Source organism: Nomascus leucogenys, chromosome 15 (assembly GCF_006542625.1).
Source record: "Nomascus leucogenys isolate Asia chromosome 15, Asia_NLE_v1, whole genome shotgun sequence".
NCBI classification, from domain to species: Eukaryota; Metazoa; Chordata; class Mammalia; order Primates; family Hylobatidae; genus Nomascus; species Nomascus leucogenys.
The window spans coordinates 674,092-692,252 of NC_044395.1; the positions used below are offsets into that span (position 1 = coordinate 674,092).

At 46.5% G+C, this 18,161-nt stretch overlaps 2 protein-coding genes across 13 annotated transcripts; one reads left to right on the forward strand and one right to left on the reverse strand.

The window, feature by feature from the left end:
- Positions 1-291: 291 nt before the first annotated feature.
- ACAD8 (acyl-CoA dehydrogenase family member 8) lies at positions 292-12,481 on the reverse strand. 5 transcript variants are annotated; one of them, XM_003281004.4, is made up of 11 exons: positions 12,273-12,463; positions 9,465-9,565; positions 8,858-9,027; positions 7,492-7,601; positions 7,057-7,133; positions 6,533-6,670; positions 5,117-5,252; positions 4,924-5,021; positions 4,405-4,557; positions 3,673-3,775; positions 292-1,240 (listed from the first exon to the last, which is right to left on the reverse strand). In XM_003281004.4, exons 1-11 carry the CDS (start codon positions 12,379-12,381, stop codon positions 1,188-1,190), a joined length of 1,248 nt encoding a protein of 415 aa, XP_003281052.1. In that variant the 5' UTR covers positions 12,382-12,463; the 3' UTR covers positions 292-1,187. The 5 variants fall into 5 exon arrangements, with proteins under 5 accessions (XP_003281052.1, XP_030684731.1, XP_030684734.1 ...); XM_030828871.1 differs by lacking the exon at positions 292-1,240 and adding an exon at positions 2,224-2,937 and having other exon boundaries at positions 12,273-12,481; XM_030828874.1 differs by lacking the exon at positions 292-1,240 and adding an exon at positions 2,341-3,076 and having other exon boundaries at positions 12,273-12,481.
- Positions 12,482-12,599: 118 nt separating this feature from the next.
- Positions 12,600-17,922, forward strand: THYN1 (thymocyte nuclear protein 1). Of its 8 annotated transcripts, XR_004033677.1 has the most exons (9): positions 12,629-12,753; positions 13,065-13,141; positions 14,667-14,845; positions 15,633-15,701; positions 16,057-16,149; positions 16,720-16,815; positions 17,026-17,176; positions 17,498-17,633; positions 17,906-17,922. XR_004033677.1 is itself a non-coding variant. In XM_003281001.4 (8 exons), the coding sequence occupies exons 2-8, from the start codon at positions 13,099-13,101 to the stop codon at positions 17,542-17,544; spliced, it is 678 nt and encodes a 225-aa protein (XP_003281049.1). In that variant the 5' UTR covers positions 12,606-12,681; positions 13,065-13,098; the 3' UTR covers positions 17,545-17,706. The 8 variants fall into 8 exon arrangements, 7 of the variants coding, with proteins under 7 accessions (XP_030685449.1, XP_003281049.1, XP_012351356.1 ...); XM_003281001.4 differs by lacking the exon at positions 17,906-17,922 and having other exon boundaries at positions 12,606-12,681; positions 17,498-17,706; XM_003281000.4 differs by lacking the exon at positions 17,906-17,922 and having other exon boundaries at positions 12,630-12,753; positions 17,498-17,706.
- Positions 17,923-18,161: the final 239 nt, after the last annotated feature.

The following is an 18,161-nucleotide window of genomic DNA, read 5'->3' on the forward strand; positions in this document are numbered from 1 at the left end:
ACAAAAATTAGCCGGACGTGGTGGCTTGCACCTGCAGTCCTGGCTACTTGTGAGGCTGAGGCATGAGAATTGCTTGAACCCCAGAGGCAGAAGTTGCAGTGAGCTGAGATTGCACCACTGCACTCCAGCCTGGGCGACAGAGTGAGATTCTGTCTCAAAAATAACAAAAACAGCAAAGAAAGAAACAAAACAAGGTCTCCTAAAGTCCCCATCTTTGAATCTTACTTTAATTCTACTTTCATACATCATAATGCTTAGTTTGCAAAGTTATTAATAATTTAAGGAGCCTGCTTTTTAAAAGCCAAATTGGACGAGTTTTATTATTCCAAAATCCAGTTAAGTGTTTAATCAAATATAATTAAACATTTCAAATAAAAATCAACTTTAGTAGAACCAGAGGTGGTGAAGGAGAGATTTTATCAATGTGATTAAAAATATGTAAAAAGAGGAATAGCTTCAGAAAAGGAAACAAAAACACACACAAAAAAATATTCAAAGTGTTTATCAGGAAGAGAAACACTGAATACCATTCCTAGACCACACGCTTCTTAACATGAAACCCAACAAATATTCAAAATTCGAAAGTCTCAGCCCTTGATATTGAGGCAGTCCAGAAGTAGAAATATACCTTAAATCACAGCTTAGGAGTAAGTTTCCCAAATATCCATTTTATCATGATTTACATTCAGAGGTATGCTATCCAGAGAAACCTTCTGCATCTGTAGCTGTGGCACAGAGAACGACACAGACAGGAGGGCATTCCCCCATTTCCCCTTCCCACACCTTTGCTCTAGAATCAGGAAGAGCCTCAGTGAAAGTCCCCTGGCCCCTAAAGGAGGGATCCAGTGAACCAGCAAAATGCAGACTCATCAAGATAAAGTGGATCCAAGAAAGGACTTCCATGGTTTGACAGTGAATCTTCACTGGTCACCTTTCTGGCATTAGGAAAACAAGGTAGTATGTGTTCTTCTGACATTTCTCATCAGGCCAGCTTTTCCGGTTCCACTGGGGATCCTGCCCCAGTCCGAGACCCGATGCTGCTGCCAACACAGAGGGTGCAGGTCCTGCCCTAGAGGAGCTCAGCCCTTGGGTCTAATCCATGATTCCTTTGGAATAGAGCGGCCCACATGGCACCACTAACACTGACTGCAGTCGCACTGAACACCAGGCCAGAACAAGTGTGGGTTCTAGTCCTGAAGCAGGCTTCTAGAGATCAGTATCCTCATCACTTCATTGCTACCTGTAAGAGGGAGGAAGGAGGAAGAATTTCATAGCAGCAAAGTCTGAGAGTTTAGTAAAGCTCTGACCAGGCTGCTCCAGGCCTAGTTCAGAGTAGCTGCAGATTTAAACTAGAATCATTGCTTTTAGCCTGGGAGAGATGAGATTATCAGAGACTTCTCTACAAAGTACTGAAAAATGTCAGGAAATAATACTTTTTAAAAAACTTCTTCTGATGGTAAAAATCTTATATAAAGTTTAAAAAGGCAGAATAAAAACAGTATATACAGGACAATTCTAATTAAAATTAAAAATGTACCAACAAAGGCACAGTAAAATGCCTAAAAGGAGATGTACCAAAATAACATTCTGGATGTGGAAACATGAGTGATTTTTTTTCTTTTACTTTTCTTTTGAGACAGTCTTGCTGTCACCCAGGCTGGAGTGCAGTGGTGTGATCTTGGCTCACTGCAACCTCCACCTCCCAGGTTCAAGCAATTCTCTTGCCTCAGCCTCCTGAGTAGCTGGGACCACAAGCATGTGCCACCAAGCCCCACCAGGCCCAACTAATTTTCTGTATTGTTTTTAGGTGGAGTCTCACTGTCGCCCAGGCTGGAGTGCAGTGGTGCAATCTTGGCTCACTGCAACCTCCACTACCTGGGTTCAAGCGATCTTCCTGCCTCAGCCTCTCGAGTAGCTGGGATTCCAGGCGTGCACCACCACACCCAGCTAACTTTTTATATTTTTAGACAGTCGGGGCTTCACCAGGTTGGCCAGGCTGGTCTCGAACTCATGACCTCATATGATCCACCCGTCTCAGCCTCCCAAATCACACCTGGGATTATAGGTGTGAGCCACCGTGCCCAGCCAATTTTTTGTATTTTTAGTAGAGGTGGGGTTTCGCCATGGTGGCCAAGCTGGTCTCGAACTCCTGGCCTCACGTGACCCACCCGCCTTAGCCTCCCAAAGTGCTGGGATTACAGGCAGAAGCTACTGCACCCAGCCTACTTTTCCTAATTTTATAAGGTTTCAACAATAAATACACATTTCTTTGGTAATCAGAAAACTGATTTATAAAAGAATGAAAACATTTTCCCTGAAAGGAGGGTATCAATTATTTGCTTCATTTTTAGCAGTGGCCTTTAATGCAAAAAGAAATATAAACCCCCTCGAGGAATCAGTAGTCACATCGTCTCAAATAAAGCATAAATTGTAGATTTATTCAAAGTAAAGTCCACGATGAAACAAAGTGATACAGTGGTGAGTGCCCCAATTCTTCTGTAAGTGGGTGATGGTGTGGCCTAAAATAAATGTTTTCCTGCTTATTACTGCAGGGTTGAGAGTTAGAATGAAGGTGAAGTTTCCTACGCCCATAAAGCTCAGTGAGAAAGCAATTCCAAGAGTAATGGAAGGAAAAAGAGTCTGGGGAATTCAGTTTGAACACTGGCGACTGAGCCCATAAACATCCTTCTGGAATGAGGTTTGCAGAAGAAAGCAGCAGTCTAACCTGTGGTAGCCTGTGACTCTGACATTAACACCAGAGTGGTAGGTCTCAAAGTGTGGTTCTCAGACAAGCTGTGGCAGCCTCACTTGAAGACTTGTTGCAGATACAAATTCCCAGGCCCACACTAGACCCTCTGGAGCAGAAGCTCTGAGGTTGAGTCTGTGCTCCCATGCCCTCCAGGCGATTCCAGCACAGGTTGAGGTTTGAGAAGCATGCTGTGAAAGGGGCAGGGAAGCCCCATTATATAATGTTTCCAGCAAGGCAGCCTCACGTTGCTTCACTGAAGTCGCTCAAAGAAGCCTCTGCCCCTCCTGCTTTTCCAAGAGTTGTGTCATTTCAAGACTTCTGCACTAGCTGTAGAGAGTGGAGAGAGCCAGGCTCCGAGCCTGACCCCAACGGCTTACATGTTTCCTAGACAGAATGTCTGTGACTACCAAGAAGATACCCACATACTGATGGTTTATTTTATTGAAAAACACACTAGTAATATTGAGACAGGTATCTTTTAGGCCATCTGGCTGATAATCAATATAGAGCTACTGATGACCATCCTGGCTCACATTTGCCTTGTACATCACTGTTCTTGGATCCCTGAGAACCACGTACTCTATAACCTTAGAGAAAAGCCCCGGCTGTAGTTTTCAACATGCTTTCGCATCCATTATCTCAGTTCACCCTTCTCGCCAATCTACAGAGGAAAAGGGCAGTAGCAGAGCGATCTGATGCCCACCCATACTGACGAAGCTGAGGCTCTGGACTCCAGGCTGGAGCTGTTTTTATGCACCAAGCCTCTGCCAGAACAGCCCTGTGGAAAGGGAGGGAGGAGGAAGCCTCAAGACAGGGCTTGACTGGACCCTGAGGCCCAGGAGGCATGGGGACAGACGCAGTGGCGAAAGCAGTGATCCTGCCCCTGTTCTGAAGGGAAGAGAATAACCTCTGGCAATTTTTACCTTCTAGAATCTGGTGGACCCTGGAGTCCCGCACGTACTGCTGAACAGCGTAATCCTTCAGGTAGCCATAGCCCCCGTGCATCTGTAAGGCCTGGTTGCAGATCTGCAGGGAGACAGGGACTAGACATCTTGGACTCTGGGAAGACTGTGGAGCAAGCAGCTTCCCTTCCTACCCCAGCCCACGATCTGGCAGCCCGCCATAAACTAATGAAAGAACCACAAACAGCCAAGCTCAAAGAGGTCCTCCATGTTCTGCATGGTTAGAGACAAGGGAAGTTCACCTACTAAACTTGTCAGTTCCCCCCAGACAGGTGACTCAAAGCCCTCTGCCCCTTTCCCTTATTACCTGCCAGGCAGAAGCTGCCCACAGCCACCCTGGCTGGGATGATAAAAAGCTATGGTTCCCCCTAGTGGCAATGCAGCCTGACAATGTAAACATGGCAGAGTGCTAAATTTGGGCTGCTGTGAACCTTCCAAAGGTGGTTTCTCGCCTAGAACACAACCAAACAACAGTGACATAATGAAGTGTATAATGGCATGCAGCAGGCCTAAAAGCTAGCGATGAGAGCTCCCACATACGCCGCTCATGAGTTAATTTATATCCTTAAGCTTAAGGTGATCCTTGTGGGATTCCAGGAGGGCTGGGTTCCAAAGCTGACTCCTGTCTCTCAAGACCCCTGGGCCTAGCAGCTGTTCCCTGTCCATCCCAGGAGAGCCCGAGGAGTCACTTACAGCAAAGCATTCATCTGTAGCAAAGAGCTTGGCCATGGAGCACAAGGCCACTGCATCTTTCCTCTCTTCCTGCAGAGCCACTGCTGCATTGCGGATCATCAGCCGCGCGGCCACCAGCCTTGTTGCCATATCAGCCAGTTTGAATTGCAAGTACTGTGGCACAGGGAGAAGAGAACCAGACAAGACTGAGGGGCTTAGACCAGCACCTGGTGCAGGAGCCTTGGTAAGACATCTCTGAGGTGCCTTTTCTAAGTGATCCAAAGCTTCAAAGTCTCTTGCTTTTTCTACAGAGGAAATTTATTGCTTTTAAGTGCTAAGTCCACTTCACTCACCTGACACTTTAATATCGTTAAAGATATCCCGAGAAAAGATGGACAGAAATAAAGCACAAGCTCTGGCTAGGACAGTGGTGGGACTGACAGAGGAATTTCCTGGCTTCTCTCCTAGAAAATGTGGGCCCTAGAGCAGGTCCCGGGCTGCAAACGGTGCAAAGCCATGTGGAGGCAAGGGAGAGGTTACCTGGTTACTGGCCAGAGGCTCTCCAAACTGCTTCCGGACATTGAGGTGGTCTCGGGTGAGGACGACAGAGGCGTGGGCAGCCCCCAGGGAGCAGGAAGCTAGAGGGGAAGAGCGCCGACGTTCCAACCGAGCTGGAAAACAGCAGTGCTGGTCCCGGACCGCTACCTCCCTGCCGCACCCCTGCGTGTCTCACCAATATTGATCCTCCCTCCGTTCAGTCCTTTCACGGCAATGAGGAAGCCCTGCCCCTCGCTCCCAATTCTGTTGGCCACAGGGACAGCACAGTCTTCGAAGATCACAGCTCGTGTTGGCTGGGAGTTCCACCCCACCTGGCAAAAATCAGGGACTGTGTGGTTGCCCAACAATCCAGCGGGTGGGGCGGCCTTCCCTGGGGACAGGAGCCTGTGAGGCGTGGGTTTCAGCAGCCAAGACTTAGACCCACAAGAACTTAAAATGAGGAACAAGTTCAGGTTTAAAGGCCTGTCAGCACTCACAAAGATATCTGTTTCAGCTAAACATTTTCTAACTTATTAAGAGAATCTACTTTCTAATGTCTACCTGACTAACCTACAAACACTTCTCACAACTTCTTTTAGGATTGTGACACCAACTGCCCCCAATTTCAGTGCCTCTGATTGAAAACCACAAACTATCTACAATCTCCCAGTTCCTCTCTGGCTCTGAAAATATGACTGCCTTTACATCATTTCCTTGCTCTCTTTTGTTGATAGGATAAACTCCATTTCTAAGCCTTTTATCTTCCTGCCCAGGAGTTAGCACGGGCTTTGCACACAGTAGAAGCCTAGGAAATGGTTGCTGTGTTACCAAAGAGAAGGGGGTGCTAAATGCATAATGCCTTGCAGTTACAGAGGATCAGGAAGGATCCGGTAGGAAAATACGGAAACCCAAGGAGCTGTGAGAAAGAGGTACACTGAGGGGTCATTTCATTATCTGCTTCTCTCACAAAGTCCCCCCATAACAGTACAAACTAGAGAGAGATGACTGCTTTGAGCATCTGGTCTAAAAAATCTGAATGGGTCTTGAGCCCTTACTACCAATTACGGTTACATAATCACAGGTCTCCCGTTCATGCCCTGGCTGTGGTGGCTCCTAATCCTAGAAGTATCTTACTTTTCAAATTACTTACAGTACCTAAGTGTCCTTCTTAGGTTGCTGAAATACCCACAATCATCTCCAATGAGTTTTACTTTATTTTTAATAAAAGAAGAAAAAGGGACCACCTGCCTTCCATTACTGAGACTTGTAGTCAACACCAGGTCTTGTGTAAGTGTCTCTTCCTGGAGCAACAAAGTGCGCCAACGTAAGAAGCTGGATAAGGAACACAGGCCAAAAGCAGAGGCAGGAGAGGTCAGAACACTAACAGGTGGCTTGAAGAATTTACTGGCAAACGTTGTCACTTTCCCCAGAGGCCTAGTGTTTAACGCCCTATTGTATTTCATAGGCTTCTGTTGAAAATCCTAATAGAAGCAACTGCTTCAAAGGTAGGTTAGCAAGTATGCAAACCTGTTTTCTGAAATAGAGCAGGAGTTGGGCTGGCAGGTGGCAGAGTCTCATAACCAGAATTGTTTCCTGTTCAACAGCCACTCACCTTTTTCTCCTTCTTGCCAAAGCTGAGGCCAGGGGTCCCCTTCTCAACAACTATGCATGAGATGCCCTTGGGGCCTGGTCCTCCTGTTCGGCACATGACCACATAGATGTCTGACTCACCAGCACCACTGATGAAGGCCTGTGGGGGTAAAAGGGGTGCAAAAGGACCAGGGAATGCTTGAGTTCTCACAGCATCTGGGAACACCACTGGGGTCCTCCTAACAGTAAGGTCCAATGGCACAGAGACTGAGGAGGGGTAAAAGGCAGCTGCAGTGACTGCAGAATCAGAGATAACAGTTCAAGAGAGTATAAAAAGGATAGACAAAAGTCAATGAAATGATCTGGAATCAGATTAGGAGAGATAGAAACAGTGAGAAGAAAGAAAGAGAAATGGGTCAGAGATTCTCTTCCCAACACATAAAAATCCTATGGGAGTATTAACCCGCAGATGTGAAGGAACCAGAGGATGTCAGGAGGAAGCTGGGAACAATCTCCAAAGCGCTCTGGGAGGACGCAAGCTAGTACCTTGGAGCCATTGAGGATGTAATGATCTCCCTGTTTCTTAGCAGAGGTCAGAAGAGAGGCAGCATCACTCCCACTTCCTGAGGAGGGATCAAAAGGCAGCAGAGAGAAGGTGAGAAAGTCAGTGAGGTCGCTAGGAGACCTTCCCTAAACAGACACTGCTCAGAGTGTGCCACTGCAAAACCCAGGTGGCCAAAGGAACTCTCTGTACTTGGTAGAAACTGCTCATACCAGTCAGGCCACTGTCTACCTCCCAACACACCAGATAGGCTTCTTGGTCCTTGTGACATCAGGTCATAGGACTCTATTACTCCTCAACCGAACAGCTAGATAAACAGTGGCTCAACGTGTCAAGAGGCTGGAAGGAGTGCTCGGTAATGCCATCTGAGCAGGAAGCATCTCTCCCTGCTATATCTCAGTGCAGTGTGGCAAACTCACCTGGTTCAGTGAGGCAATAGGAAGCAAACTTCTCCATGGTACAGAGCGGTGGGCAAAATTTGTGCCTCTGTTCCTCATTTCCAAAGCTATCAATCATCCAGGCACACATGCTGATAGGTACACCAAGAAGAAAAGACAATGACAGAAATAAAGATGGAAAAGAAAAAAAATTGGGGGAGAAGGGGAAAGAGAACAAAGGGCAGGGCAGTAGAGTAAAGCAGAAGAGTGGGAAGGGGAGAGTCACAATTGGGAAGATTCTTTAAAGGCAAAGGCTGGATTAAAACATATTCCTGGAATAAGGACTACTCAGAGATAACCAGGCTGAGGTGCTTCCCACCAGGACGTCTGTACTACTTCCAGTTCGGTTACACGAGCCTCTAAAAATCAGAGTTATATGTACTTTCTATTAGTAGTTTCTATTACTTCCTCAAATCACTGGCAGTTCCATCTTTGGATTGAGGAAAAGGGTGAGAGGGGCCGGGTGCGGTGGCTCACATCTATAATCCCAGCACTATGGGAGGCTGAGGCGGGCGGATCACAAAGTCAGGAGTTTGAGACCAGCCTGACTAACATGGTGAAACCCCGTCTCTACTAAAAAATACAAAAAAAAAATTAGCCAGGTGTGGTGGCACATGCTTGTAATCCCAGCTACTCAGGAGGCTGAGGCAGGAGAATCACTTGAACCCGGGAGACGGAGGTTGCAGTGAGCCGAGATCCTGCCACTGCACTCTAGCCTGGGCGACAGAGCAAGACTCCATCTTAAAAATAAATAAATAAAAGGGTGAGATGACCCTGATCACTCTATTGGAGAAGTCTCCTGGTACCAGCTCAAAATAAGATTTCTGAGAAAGCTGGCCGACCTGATTCCCTAAGCAATACACAGGACGACAGAATCAAGTCCAATAGGCAGCAACAGACCTAGCGTGTACTTATTTTATTTATTTATTTTTTTGAGACGGAGTCTCGCTCTGTCACCCAGGCTGGAGTGCAGTGGTCCATCTCGGCTCACTGCAAGCTCCGCCTCCCGGGTTCATGCCATCCTCCTGCCTCAGCCTCCCGAGTAGCTGGGACTACAGGTGCCAGCCACCACACCCAGCTAATTTTTTATATTTTTTAGTAGAGACGGGGTTTCACAACATTGGCCAGGCTGGTCTCAAACTCCTGGCCTCATGATCTGCCTGCCTCAGCCTCCGAAAGTGCTGGGATTACAGGCATAAGCCACTGCACCCGGCCCTTAGAGTGTACTTTTAAGTCGAGTTCCTTGAGGACACTCAGCTTCAAAAGATCAATCTTTTTCCTACGAATCTGAACTCTCCAGTCAGCCTGTGTGAGCACTTCATTGTGCCTTCCAAGCTTGGGCACTCACTTGTGGATGCTTATATAGGCTGTGGTGCTGGTGCAGCCTGTAGCCAAGGCTTCAAAAATGACAGAGGTATCAAGACGTGACAGCCCAGACCCACCCACATCTGTTTGTACGTAGACCCCTCCGAAGCCTAGCTGGGCTGCCTTCCGCATCACATCCACTGGGAACAGCTCCTATGTACAAAAGAGAGCAGGGTGATCAGCAACTGATTCAGAGACAGCCTTCCTTTTAGAGGGTACATTGAGGGGATTAGGATGCTTGCACATGCTAGAGCATATGAATTCTCTTAATATGCCTATTTGTCATCTTACAGTGGTTATCAGTTAACATGGGTCCTGTAAAAACTTTTTCTGGCATTAAGAAGTTTCTTTTTATTATCTATAGAACTGCCTTAGTTTTATATCGAAATCTTTATTCAACTAACAACAAAAAAGTTACGTACAAGAGGATCAGGATGCCTTCTAGGAAAAATCACCCACTACCGGTATTCTTACTTGCAGTAAGAGTTGGTAAGTGGAGGAGACATTTAACAATTACATTATCAGGAGACAAAGATAAAGGTCTGCCTGAGACATCTGTTAGAACGTCTAAGCACAAGAAAAACTCCTACCTTCTGGTCCCATTCTGCCATATTTGGAGCCATCTCTCGGGCAGCAAAGTCAAAGGCCACTTTCTGAAATTCTTTCTGCTCTTCATTAAGTCCCACGGAAGCTGGGGGCAGGATTGCATATACTGTTGTAGGACAGGGTCAGGGAAGGGTGTTGCCAGCAAGAAGCACCATGAAGTTGTGACAGTGGATCTGCTGTAGTATTTCCCATACACAGTACAGCCTTTAACAGCTAGAGAATGGCATCTGCTATCATTATTCCACTTGTCATACAGAGAAAGGACAGTTCTAGCACACATCCAGATCAACCTAGAACAGGATGGGGGACTTCCAGACATCTCTTATCCTAGCCACTTAGTAAAATGCACTTACAGAGCTAGAGGTTGAGGCCACAGTGATTATAGCTGACACTGAAGAGCACTATGGGCTGGGCATGATGGTTCACACCTGTAATCCCAGCACTTCAGGAGGCCGAGGCAGGCACATCACCTGAGGTCAGGAGCTCAAGACCAGCCTGACCAACATGGAGAAACCCCGCCTCTACTAAAAATACAAAAATTAGCTGGGTGTGGTGGCGCATGCCTGTAATCCCAGCTACTCGGGAGGGTGAGATAGGAGAATCACTTGAACCCAGGAGGCAGAGGTTGCAGTGAGCTGAGATCGTGCCATTGCACTCTAGCCTGGGTGACAGCATGACTCCGTTTCAAAAGAAGAAAAAAAGAAAAAAGAGCACTATGGGAAGACTATGGCGCCACACTTGACAATAATTTACTTCAGTGCCTACAAGTGATGCAGTCCTTAAAGAAGAACACAAGTGCAGGTGCCAGAGTCTGTTCCTTGGGGCAAATCTGGGCATCAGTAATGGCTGGCTATGCGAGCCTGCAGAGGGCACTGCTTTCTGTGATCAGTACTCTCATTAAAATGGGAAAGTCCAAAATGAAGAGTTCTGAGGATTAACGATTAGGCTGCCTTGAGAAACTCAGAGCAGAAAGCTATGTTGGGTGTTACTCTCAGGAACAGAGTTAGGGATAAACAATTCATGGTTCTCTGACTGAGGTCAGGCCATTTATTCACACAATTTTGTACAAGGGTTGCTGTTACTATAGACCATGGCTCAAAGATCATTTCCAAAAGAATGTTTATTGGGTGTTTACTAGGTAGCAATGCTGGGGTTACAAAAATAAATATGATCCAGCCAGGCGCAGTGGCTCATGCCTGTAATCCCAGCCCTTGGGGAGGCCAAGGCAGGTGGATCACTTGAGGTCAGGAGTTCAAGACCAGCTGTCCAACATGGTGAAACCCCGTCTCTACTAAACATATAAAAATTAGCTGGGCATAGTGGCACGTGCCTGTAATCCCAGCTACTTGGGAGGCTGAGGCACAAGAATTGCTTGAACCCGTGGGACAGAGGTTGCGGTGAGTTGAGATTGCGCCACTGTACTCCAGCCCGGGCAACAGAACGAGACTCCATCTCAAAAAAATAAATAAATAAGATCCATTCACACAAAGGATGACTATTTCAATCCTAGCAAGAGCTCATTAAATGTTAACAAATCTTCTTCTTCTGTAAATGGCTACTTCCTAAAACAAATAGTTCAAGGAACCACAGGCTTAAGAAATAAATCTGAGTTGCATTCTAACAGAAGGAAATAGTTTTATGCAAATCATATGCATAAGTAAACACAAGTTCCCAGAAGGAAATACACTATAAAAACAAAACAAATACCACCATTCATGAACTTTGCCAGTTACTAGCAGAGTTCAAGATGCCAATACATATACACTAAAAAGGTAAGCTAAATAGAAAAACAGTCCAACTGAAATGGGAAAAGCCTTTTACTGCAGAGCCACTCAAGTGTAAGCAAGATGCAAACAACAACAAAACCCACCTCTAAATAATTCCTTATCTGCTTTGGTATCGACCAGGGTAATCTGGGTTATCAAATTGTAAGCGCTAGGACAGGGCAGCACCTCTTGAATGAGTTTTAGGACTTTCAAAAGAAAACAGTATTCTATGCCTTACTGTACTTTATAGATCTTACATCTAAGGGACTTATTCTGTTGTAAAGAAAACTGTCATTTATTTAAAATAAATTTAAAAATATTTCAGAAGAAAAACGTGTTTATAAAGATTCTTGGCGGATAAGTCACAAACTGGCGGGGTCTCCACCACTCCTTGCTACATTCAAATTACTGTTCCGAGCCTAAAGACACTCAAGTTTGTCAGCTCTGGTAGAGTTTCCCACTAGCAATAATAATTATTTTTCCTGCATGAGTTTCAACACTAAGTGTCTTATAGCCAGAGGTGTTAAGATACCAAATCTTTGTGTGTGAGCAAATCTTGTATGACCTGGAGTTCTTGTTCAGTTGTCACCATCAGCACCCAGCCAGCTTCTTATATTCTCACTGCCTTTATGACCTCCTGTTATGATTAAAAACCAACCAACCCAACAACAACCAAGCCCCAAGTTTCTTCACTTCTCTAAGCATCCGAGGGTGACCGGCCGCAGGAGGACCCGGGCCGGGGTGACGGGCCGGAGGGGGGAACCTGCGGGGGGATGACCGGCCGGAGGAGGACCCGGGCGGGGGTGACGGGCCAGATGGGGACCCAGATGGTGGTGACCGACCGGAGGGGGCAGCCGGGCCGGGGATGACCGGCCGGAGTAGGCAGCCAGGCCGGGGGGGTGACTGGCCGGAAAGGGAGCTGACGCCGGGGTGACTGGATGGAACAGGGAGACTGCAGCCCTTCGCGGACGTATGTCCGCCGGGGTTCTGGACACCTGTCCTCCTGCCCGCCCAGGAGATCCTTACGGTCGATGCAGGAGGTCAAGCTCCGGTGGCCGGTCTGGACGAGGGCCCGCAGACCGCCGGGCAGGCAGCCGAGGCGCGCCCCGAGACGCCGGCAGCCGCTCCACAGCATAGCCGTCGCAGCTCCGCGTTCAGCTAAGAGTCTGAACGCCTTCGACCTCCGTTGCGCTTGCACTGGCGGGACCTGCAACCCGGCAACGCCTGTCCCACTGCACTCTGGGGGTTGTAGTCCTCCCACGGGCCCTAACAACCCAGGTGCCAGGCGGGCTCCCAAGAGGCCAGGACTACAATTCCCAGAAGTCCTCGGGGCTCGGCGCTGCAGAGATGCACCGCCCACCGAGCGCCGCGGGGTCGCGCTGCACAGCCTGCGGCGCGGCGGAGGCGGACCGCAGTCACGTCTGCAGAGTGGTGGGTCTGTAGCCAGCAAATTACTTTATCATCTGGATTATCCATTCAATTGATCCTAATTAGCAAGGATAACAAGGTAACACAAGGCTTACTTATATTCACCCCACAAAAGTGTCTCTGTGGAGCCACTTCCCAGTGAACTACATACTGAGATAGGGGTTCCTGGATGAGAAGGACCAGGGACAGAACCGAGAAGGGTTTAGGGGCAGGTTATGCGAGACGGAAATGGCGCAGATAACGGAGGGAAGGATTTGAGGGGCTCAAACATAGGTGTCTGTGTTTCGCAAAAGTTGGAGACATTCTAGGCTGCCTCTCGTTGCCTCCATCTCGCTCTGCGCGGGTTTTGAAGGACATTAGCATTCTTTCTTGTATCTCCGTTGATTCCAGAATCTTCCGCACTTCAGTCCCCTGCAGGGTGACCATGTCGAGACCTCGGAAGAGGCTGGCTGGGACTTCTGGTTCAGGTGAGCTGCCCCTACGCTGCACAAAGGCAGCCCAAGAAAAAACCTTTCTCGAAGAGCCTGTTTAGTACTCTTCATTTTTTACTCCCTGCTTGTTGAGAACCCTTTGTTATATTTTTACTCCGTTATCCCTAATCACTCTCCATTTCCTTTACTTGTCTCACCAAGCTCCTACCTAGAGTTCCTTTTTCTTGTTTATTCAGGCAATGGTTGTTACGCACAAAGACTATTTGCGATACCAGGTGGCGTGCTAAAAAGTATAAAGCGCCTGCTTGCGGGTAAACTCAAACAGATGTGATGGGGTTCAGGCGAATGGATTGTTAAGGTTATGGAGGGAGGAATCCCAGGGAAGGCCTCGAGAAGGAAGTGGAATTTGAGCCCAGCCTTGAATGGGAGACTTCCCACGGGCAAAGTTTAGTACTAAGAAAACGTGATGTCGTTTTTATAATCACAAAGATGGATGGCATTCTCAGTGGATGGAGGAGGAGGAACATTGGAAGGTACAGAAAGTACTTCTTTTGGGAATGACAGGGGTTCCAGATATGCTACAGCACATTGCAGTTATTTATCAATATGTGGTGTTTGCAGTGTGCCTGTTAACTCCTAAGGGGCCATTAGGAAACTAGGTTAGGAAGGTATGCTGGGTTCAGAGCATTAGACATCCATAAATGGTATTTAATGACAATTGATGTAGGGACTTTGACTAAATTCAGAGGCAGTATAGTCATTAAGTAGCTTCAGATAGACCTCAGTGACAGGTGCTGTCCTCATATCTTGATTCCACCATTACTGGATGTGTGATGTGGAGCTTGCTTCCCAGATGAAGAGTGGAACATCTCACAGGTTGTGTAGATTAACCGAGTTAGGGTTAGGGTAACACATAGACCTTCGGCCCTGTCATATAGTAATTTAACAACTTAGCTACTGAATGCCTACTGTGTTCCAGGCACATTCTAATTGTCTTGGGATGAAATCGAATCATCACCATTTCTACAATGTCCTGAATGGACTGTTTCTCTCAACTTTTATTGGCACCTTCAAGGAGCAGAAAGGAGACAGGCCAGGAGCCACAGTGAGCAAGAAGGAAAGAAGTATGAGAAGAGAAGAATGCTTGTATTGAGCACTTACTGTAATGCCAGGCATTGTCTAGGCCCTTAGTGTTATCTCATTTAAGCTTCAAAATAGTTGCAAGTAGGTGCTCAGTTTCCTCTTTCCTATGCAAAGGCATAGAAGAGAGAGTGAGGAAAGGAAAACATGTATTGACTACTGTCAGGACCTTTAATCCTGAACAACCCTGTAAGGTGTTCTTATCCTATTGAATACATAATCCAGAAGATACCCTGTAAGGTAGGTATTCTTGTCTAATTTTTATAGATAAGGAAAGCTTCTTAATAGTAAGATTAAGTTCCTACAGCTGGTAATGGATCCATGATTTGAATCCAGGTCTGACTGTAAAGCTAAGCTTGTTCCATTCTGAAACACTGCCTCGAACAAGCATGATCTTTTCTTCTTGCTTCTCCTATTGCAGACAAGGGACTATCAGGAAAACGCACCAAAACTGAGAACTCAGGTGAGGCATTAGCTAAAGTGGAGGACTCCAACCCTCAGAAGACTTCAGCCACTAAAACCTGTTCAAAGAATCTAAGCAGCCACTGGCTGATGAAGTCAGAGCCAGAGAGCCGGCTGGAGAAAGGTGTAGATGTGAAGGTGAGACCCTTGACCTGCCTCCAGTCCCTTCATGGTGTTTTTTAAATGAGAAGTGAATATGGGACACCATAGGGTTCCATCCCCAGCTTCTTACCTTTGAAGGGAAGGAAAAAGGTAAAAATGAGTAAAATCAGGAGGGTTTATTATCATCAACTGGTTTGTGAACCTGTCTATCTAGGGCAGGGGTTGGCTAACCTTTGCTACAAAGGGCCAGATAGTAAATTTTGTAGGCTTGTGCGTGTTACAGTCTCTGTTGCAACCCTGCCCTTTTAGCAAGAGAGTAGCCAGAGATAATACTTAAACAGCTGTGGTTGTGTTCAAGTTCAACTTTATTCACGAAATCCAGCATGGGGTTAGATTTGCCCGGAAGGCTATAGTTTGCCAACCTCAATCTTAGGTTACCTTTCTCTGAACACCTGCCATGCTCCTAGGTGTCTCCCTGCCAACAGTTGATCTATATTTCAGGAAATTTAATATAGCCTGGGAAAAATGTAAGAAGAAATATTATAGAAGAAATATAAAGTAAAATGCAAGTAACTAGCAGATTGCTTTATCACCTAGATTATTCATTCAGCTAATCCTTATAATTAGCAAGGATAACAAGATAACACAAGGCTTACTTACATTCACCCAACAAAAGCGTCTCTGTGGAGCCACTTCCCGGTGAACTACATACTTCCTCTATAGCCAGTGGCCCCTCTCACTGTAGGGGAAGCAACTGTCTGCTTCCATATATGCTTACTAACTGGCCAAGGATTAATGATTGAATTTATTTTCTCTTGCCTAGTTCAGCATTGAGGATCTCAAAGCACAGCCCAGACAGACAACATGCTGGGATGGTGTTCGGAACTACCAGGTAAGAGGGTAAGGAGGAGGTCCCCTGAGACCCAGGTGGGATAAATGCCTGCCTCCTCCTCATGACTTACTCAGTAGCAGAACCTCTTGGCCAAGGTTGCTTTTTCTCAGAACCAAACCTGATAATGTATTAAAAAATGCCTTAAGTACTCTGCATGAAATTTTCAATTGGCCTGTGTTCTGGCCAATGTCCTGGTAAAAGTCTGGGTGTCCTGGCAAAGGGGGAAGGACTTTCTAATGAATTGAGAAGTTGCAAACAAGAAACACCCATCTATTGAAAGCAGACTGATTTCTGCTAAAAGCTAGTACTTTCCAGCTGGTGGGAGGATAGTTACTCTTTCTTCTCCTCGAGACAGGCTCGGAACTTCCTTAGAGCCATGAAGCTGGGAGAAGAAGCCTTCTTCTACCATAGCAACTGCAAAGAGCCAGGCATCGCAGGAATCATGAAGGTTAGTTGGGCAGGTTTTGGTGTGAATCCCTTTCCCTCCAGGGAGACTAACTTAAGTAGATATAAAGGGATATCCCTTAATTAGGTAACAAAAAAGTACACTCCCCCCACCGCATCCCCCTTGTACAGGAATAGGGAAAAACTGCCCTGGCCCCTTCCAGTGTGACAACTCAAAACAAAGCAGGCCTTCATTTCAGGTCCCACTAGCACAGACTTCCCTCCACCTCTAAGTCTTGATCTCACTCGAAAACGGGCCTAATGGTAGCTCCTCCAAGCTTATTAGGATAAAATTATTAACGTGCAGGTGGGAAAAAAAACAGTGGTACCAGTATTAACCTTTGCCATTTGTTTTTAGAGCATGTTTTTAAGACTTTTGTAAAAACAGAGTTGATTTCCTAGTCTGTATATTAGACTATATATTATTTCCAAATATCTGAGCCCCCATTGGCTCTACAGCAAGGCAGATGGGGTAAGAATGTGCAGGGTAAGAAATGAAAGTTGGATATGGATTAAAGATTGGCTGTGGGGCTGACTGCAGGCAAATGATTCAAAACTTTTGTTTTGGTTTCAGATCGTGAAAGAGGCTTACCCAGACCACACACAGTTTGAGAAAAACAATCCCCATTATGACCCATCTAGCAAAGAGGACAACCCTAAGTGGTCCATGGTAAAGACTATGCTTTCTATTTCGTGACAGGGGAAGGATGAACAAGGGGAGGAAGACGGTTGGGGTGACTGTAGGTCAAGGTACACAGCCCAGCACTTACTCAGATGAGGTGATACTGAAGAGATAGGAGCTTCCTGCAGGCAGTTAAAAATACAGTGGGCAAAATCAGCCTAGACACATCTTTCTATCATGTACGCTACTGTCACATAGGTGGATGTACAGTTTGTTCGCATGATGAAGCGTTTCATTCCCCTGGCCGAGCTCAAATCCTATCATCAAGCTCACAAAGCTACTGGTGGCCCCTTAAAAAATATGGTTCTCTTCACTCGCCAGAGATTATCAGTCCAGCCCCTGACCCAAGGTAAGAGTGGGCCCTGCCCTTTATTAAAGCCCATATACCAGAATGACCTCATGAATTCCCACTTACTAGCTGATTAAACTTGGGCATGGTAGTTCACCTTTCTCCGTCAGCATCCTCACCTGTAACATCCATGAGGGAGGGAATGTGGCCTGAGTTACCTGTTTCTATTACCCAGTACTCTACAGTGCTTGGCACCTGGTAAATAGTTTTGAACAAATGACTGCTCGCCTTAGTACCATGTAAAATGTACCTGTGCCTGGCACAACTTTCCTGTTCAAGAGGAGACATTAAGACCTAATTCTTTTTCCCTTTTTTTTGTAGAAGAGTTTGATTTTGTTTTGGGCCTGGAGGAAAAGGAACCAAGTTAACTGAGATACTGCTGCTGGAATGGGCAAGACATTGCTGCAAAGAAGTCAAGCGTTTTTCAGACAAAAGAAGGTGTGAGGGGGCTTGCTGGGTAAGCTCACCTGGGCTTGTGTACCTCAGTGGTTTTTGTGTACTTTTTTCAATAAAATATCAAAGTTGAAGAACTTTTCTTCTAAAACCACAGTGAGTGCAGTGGGATACCTCTTACCTCTAGGTGGGCTCCTTTGGCTGCTCCAAGATGCAGGGCGGCCTCCACCTTCTTTCTTTACGACCACTAGTAGTTCTGTAGCAAATTGCATGATGTAGGGCTGAGATCCTCAGTCTGGTAACACCCACTGGAATGAACTCTTCTTTCTACACCAGCCTTGCTCACCTGCCCCTTACATCTTCTGGGTCCCACAGAGGTTTAAACCATCCCATGAGCAGTTCTGGATGAATCACCAGATAGGGTAAGAACTGAATTCATTTCTCAGCCATGTGCTTGTCTCAAACAGGTGGCTAATAAAGTATTCATCATTTTTCACCAGGGGCTATACAGTGAGAGCACAGGCACTATGTAGGGAAATCAGGGTGGGGATCTGTCTTTCCCTGAGTGTCGGAGATGGGACCGTGTAAGACG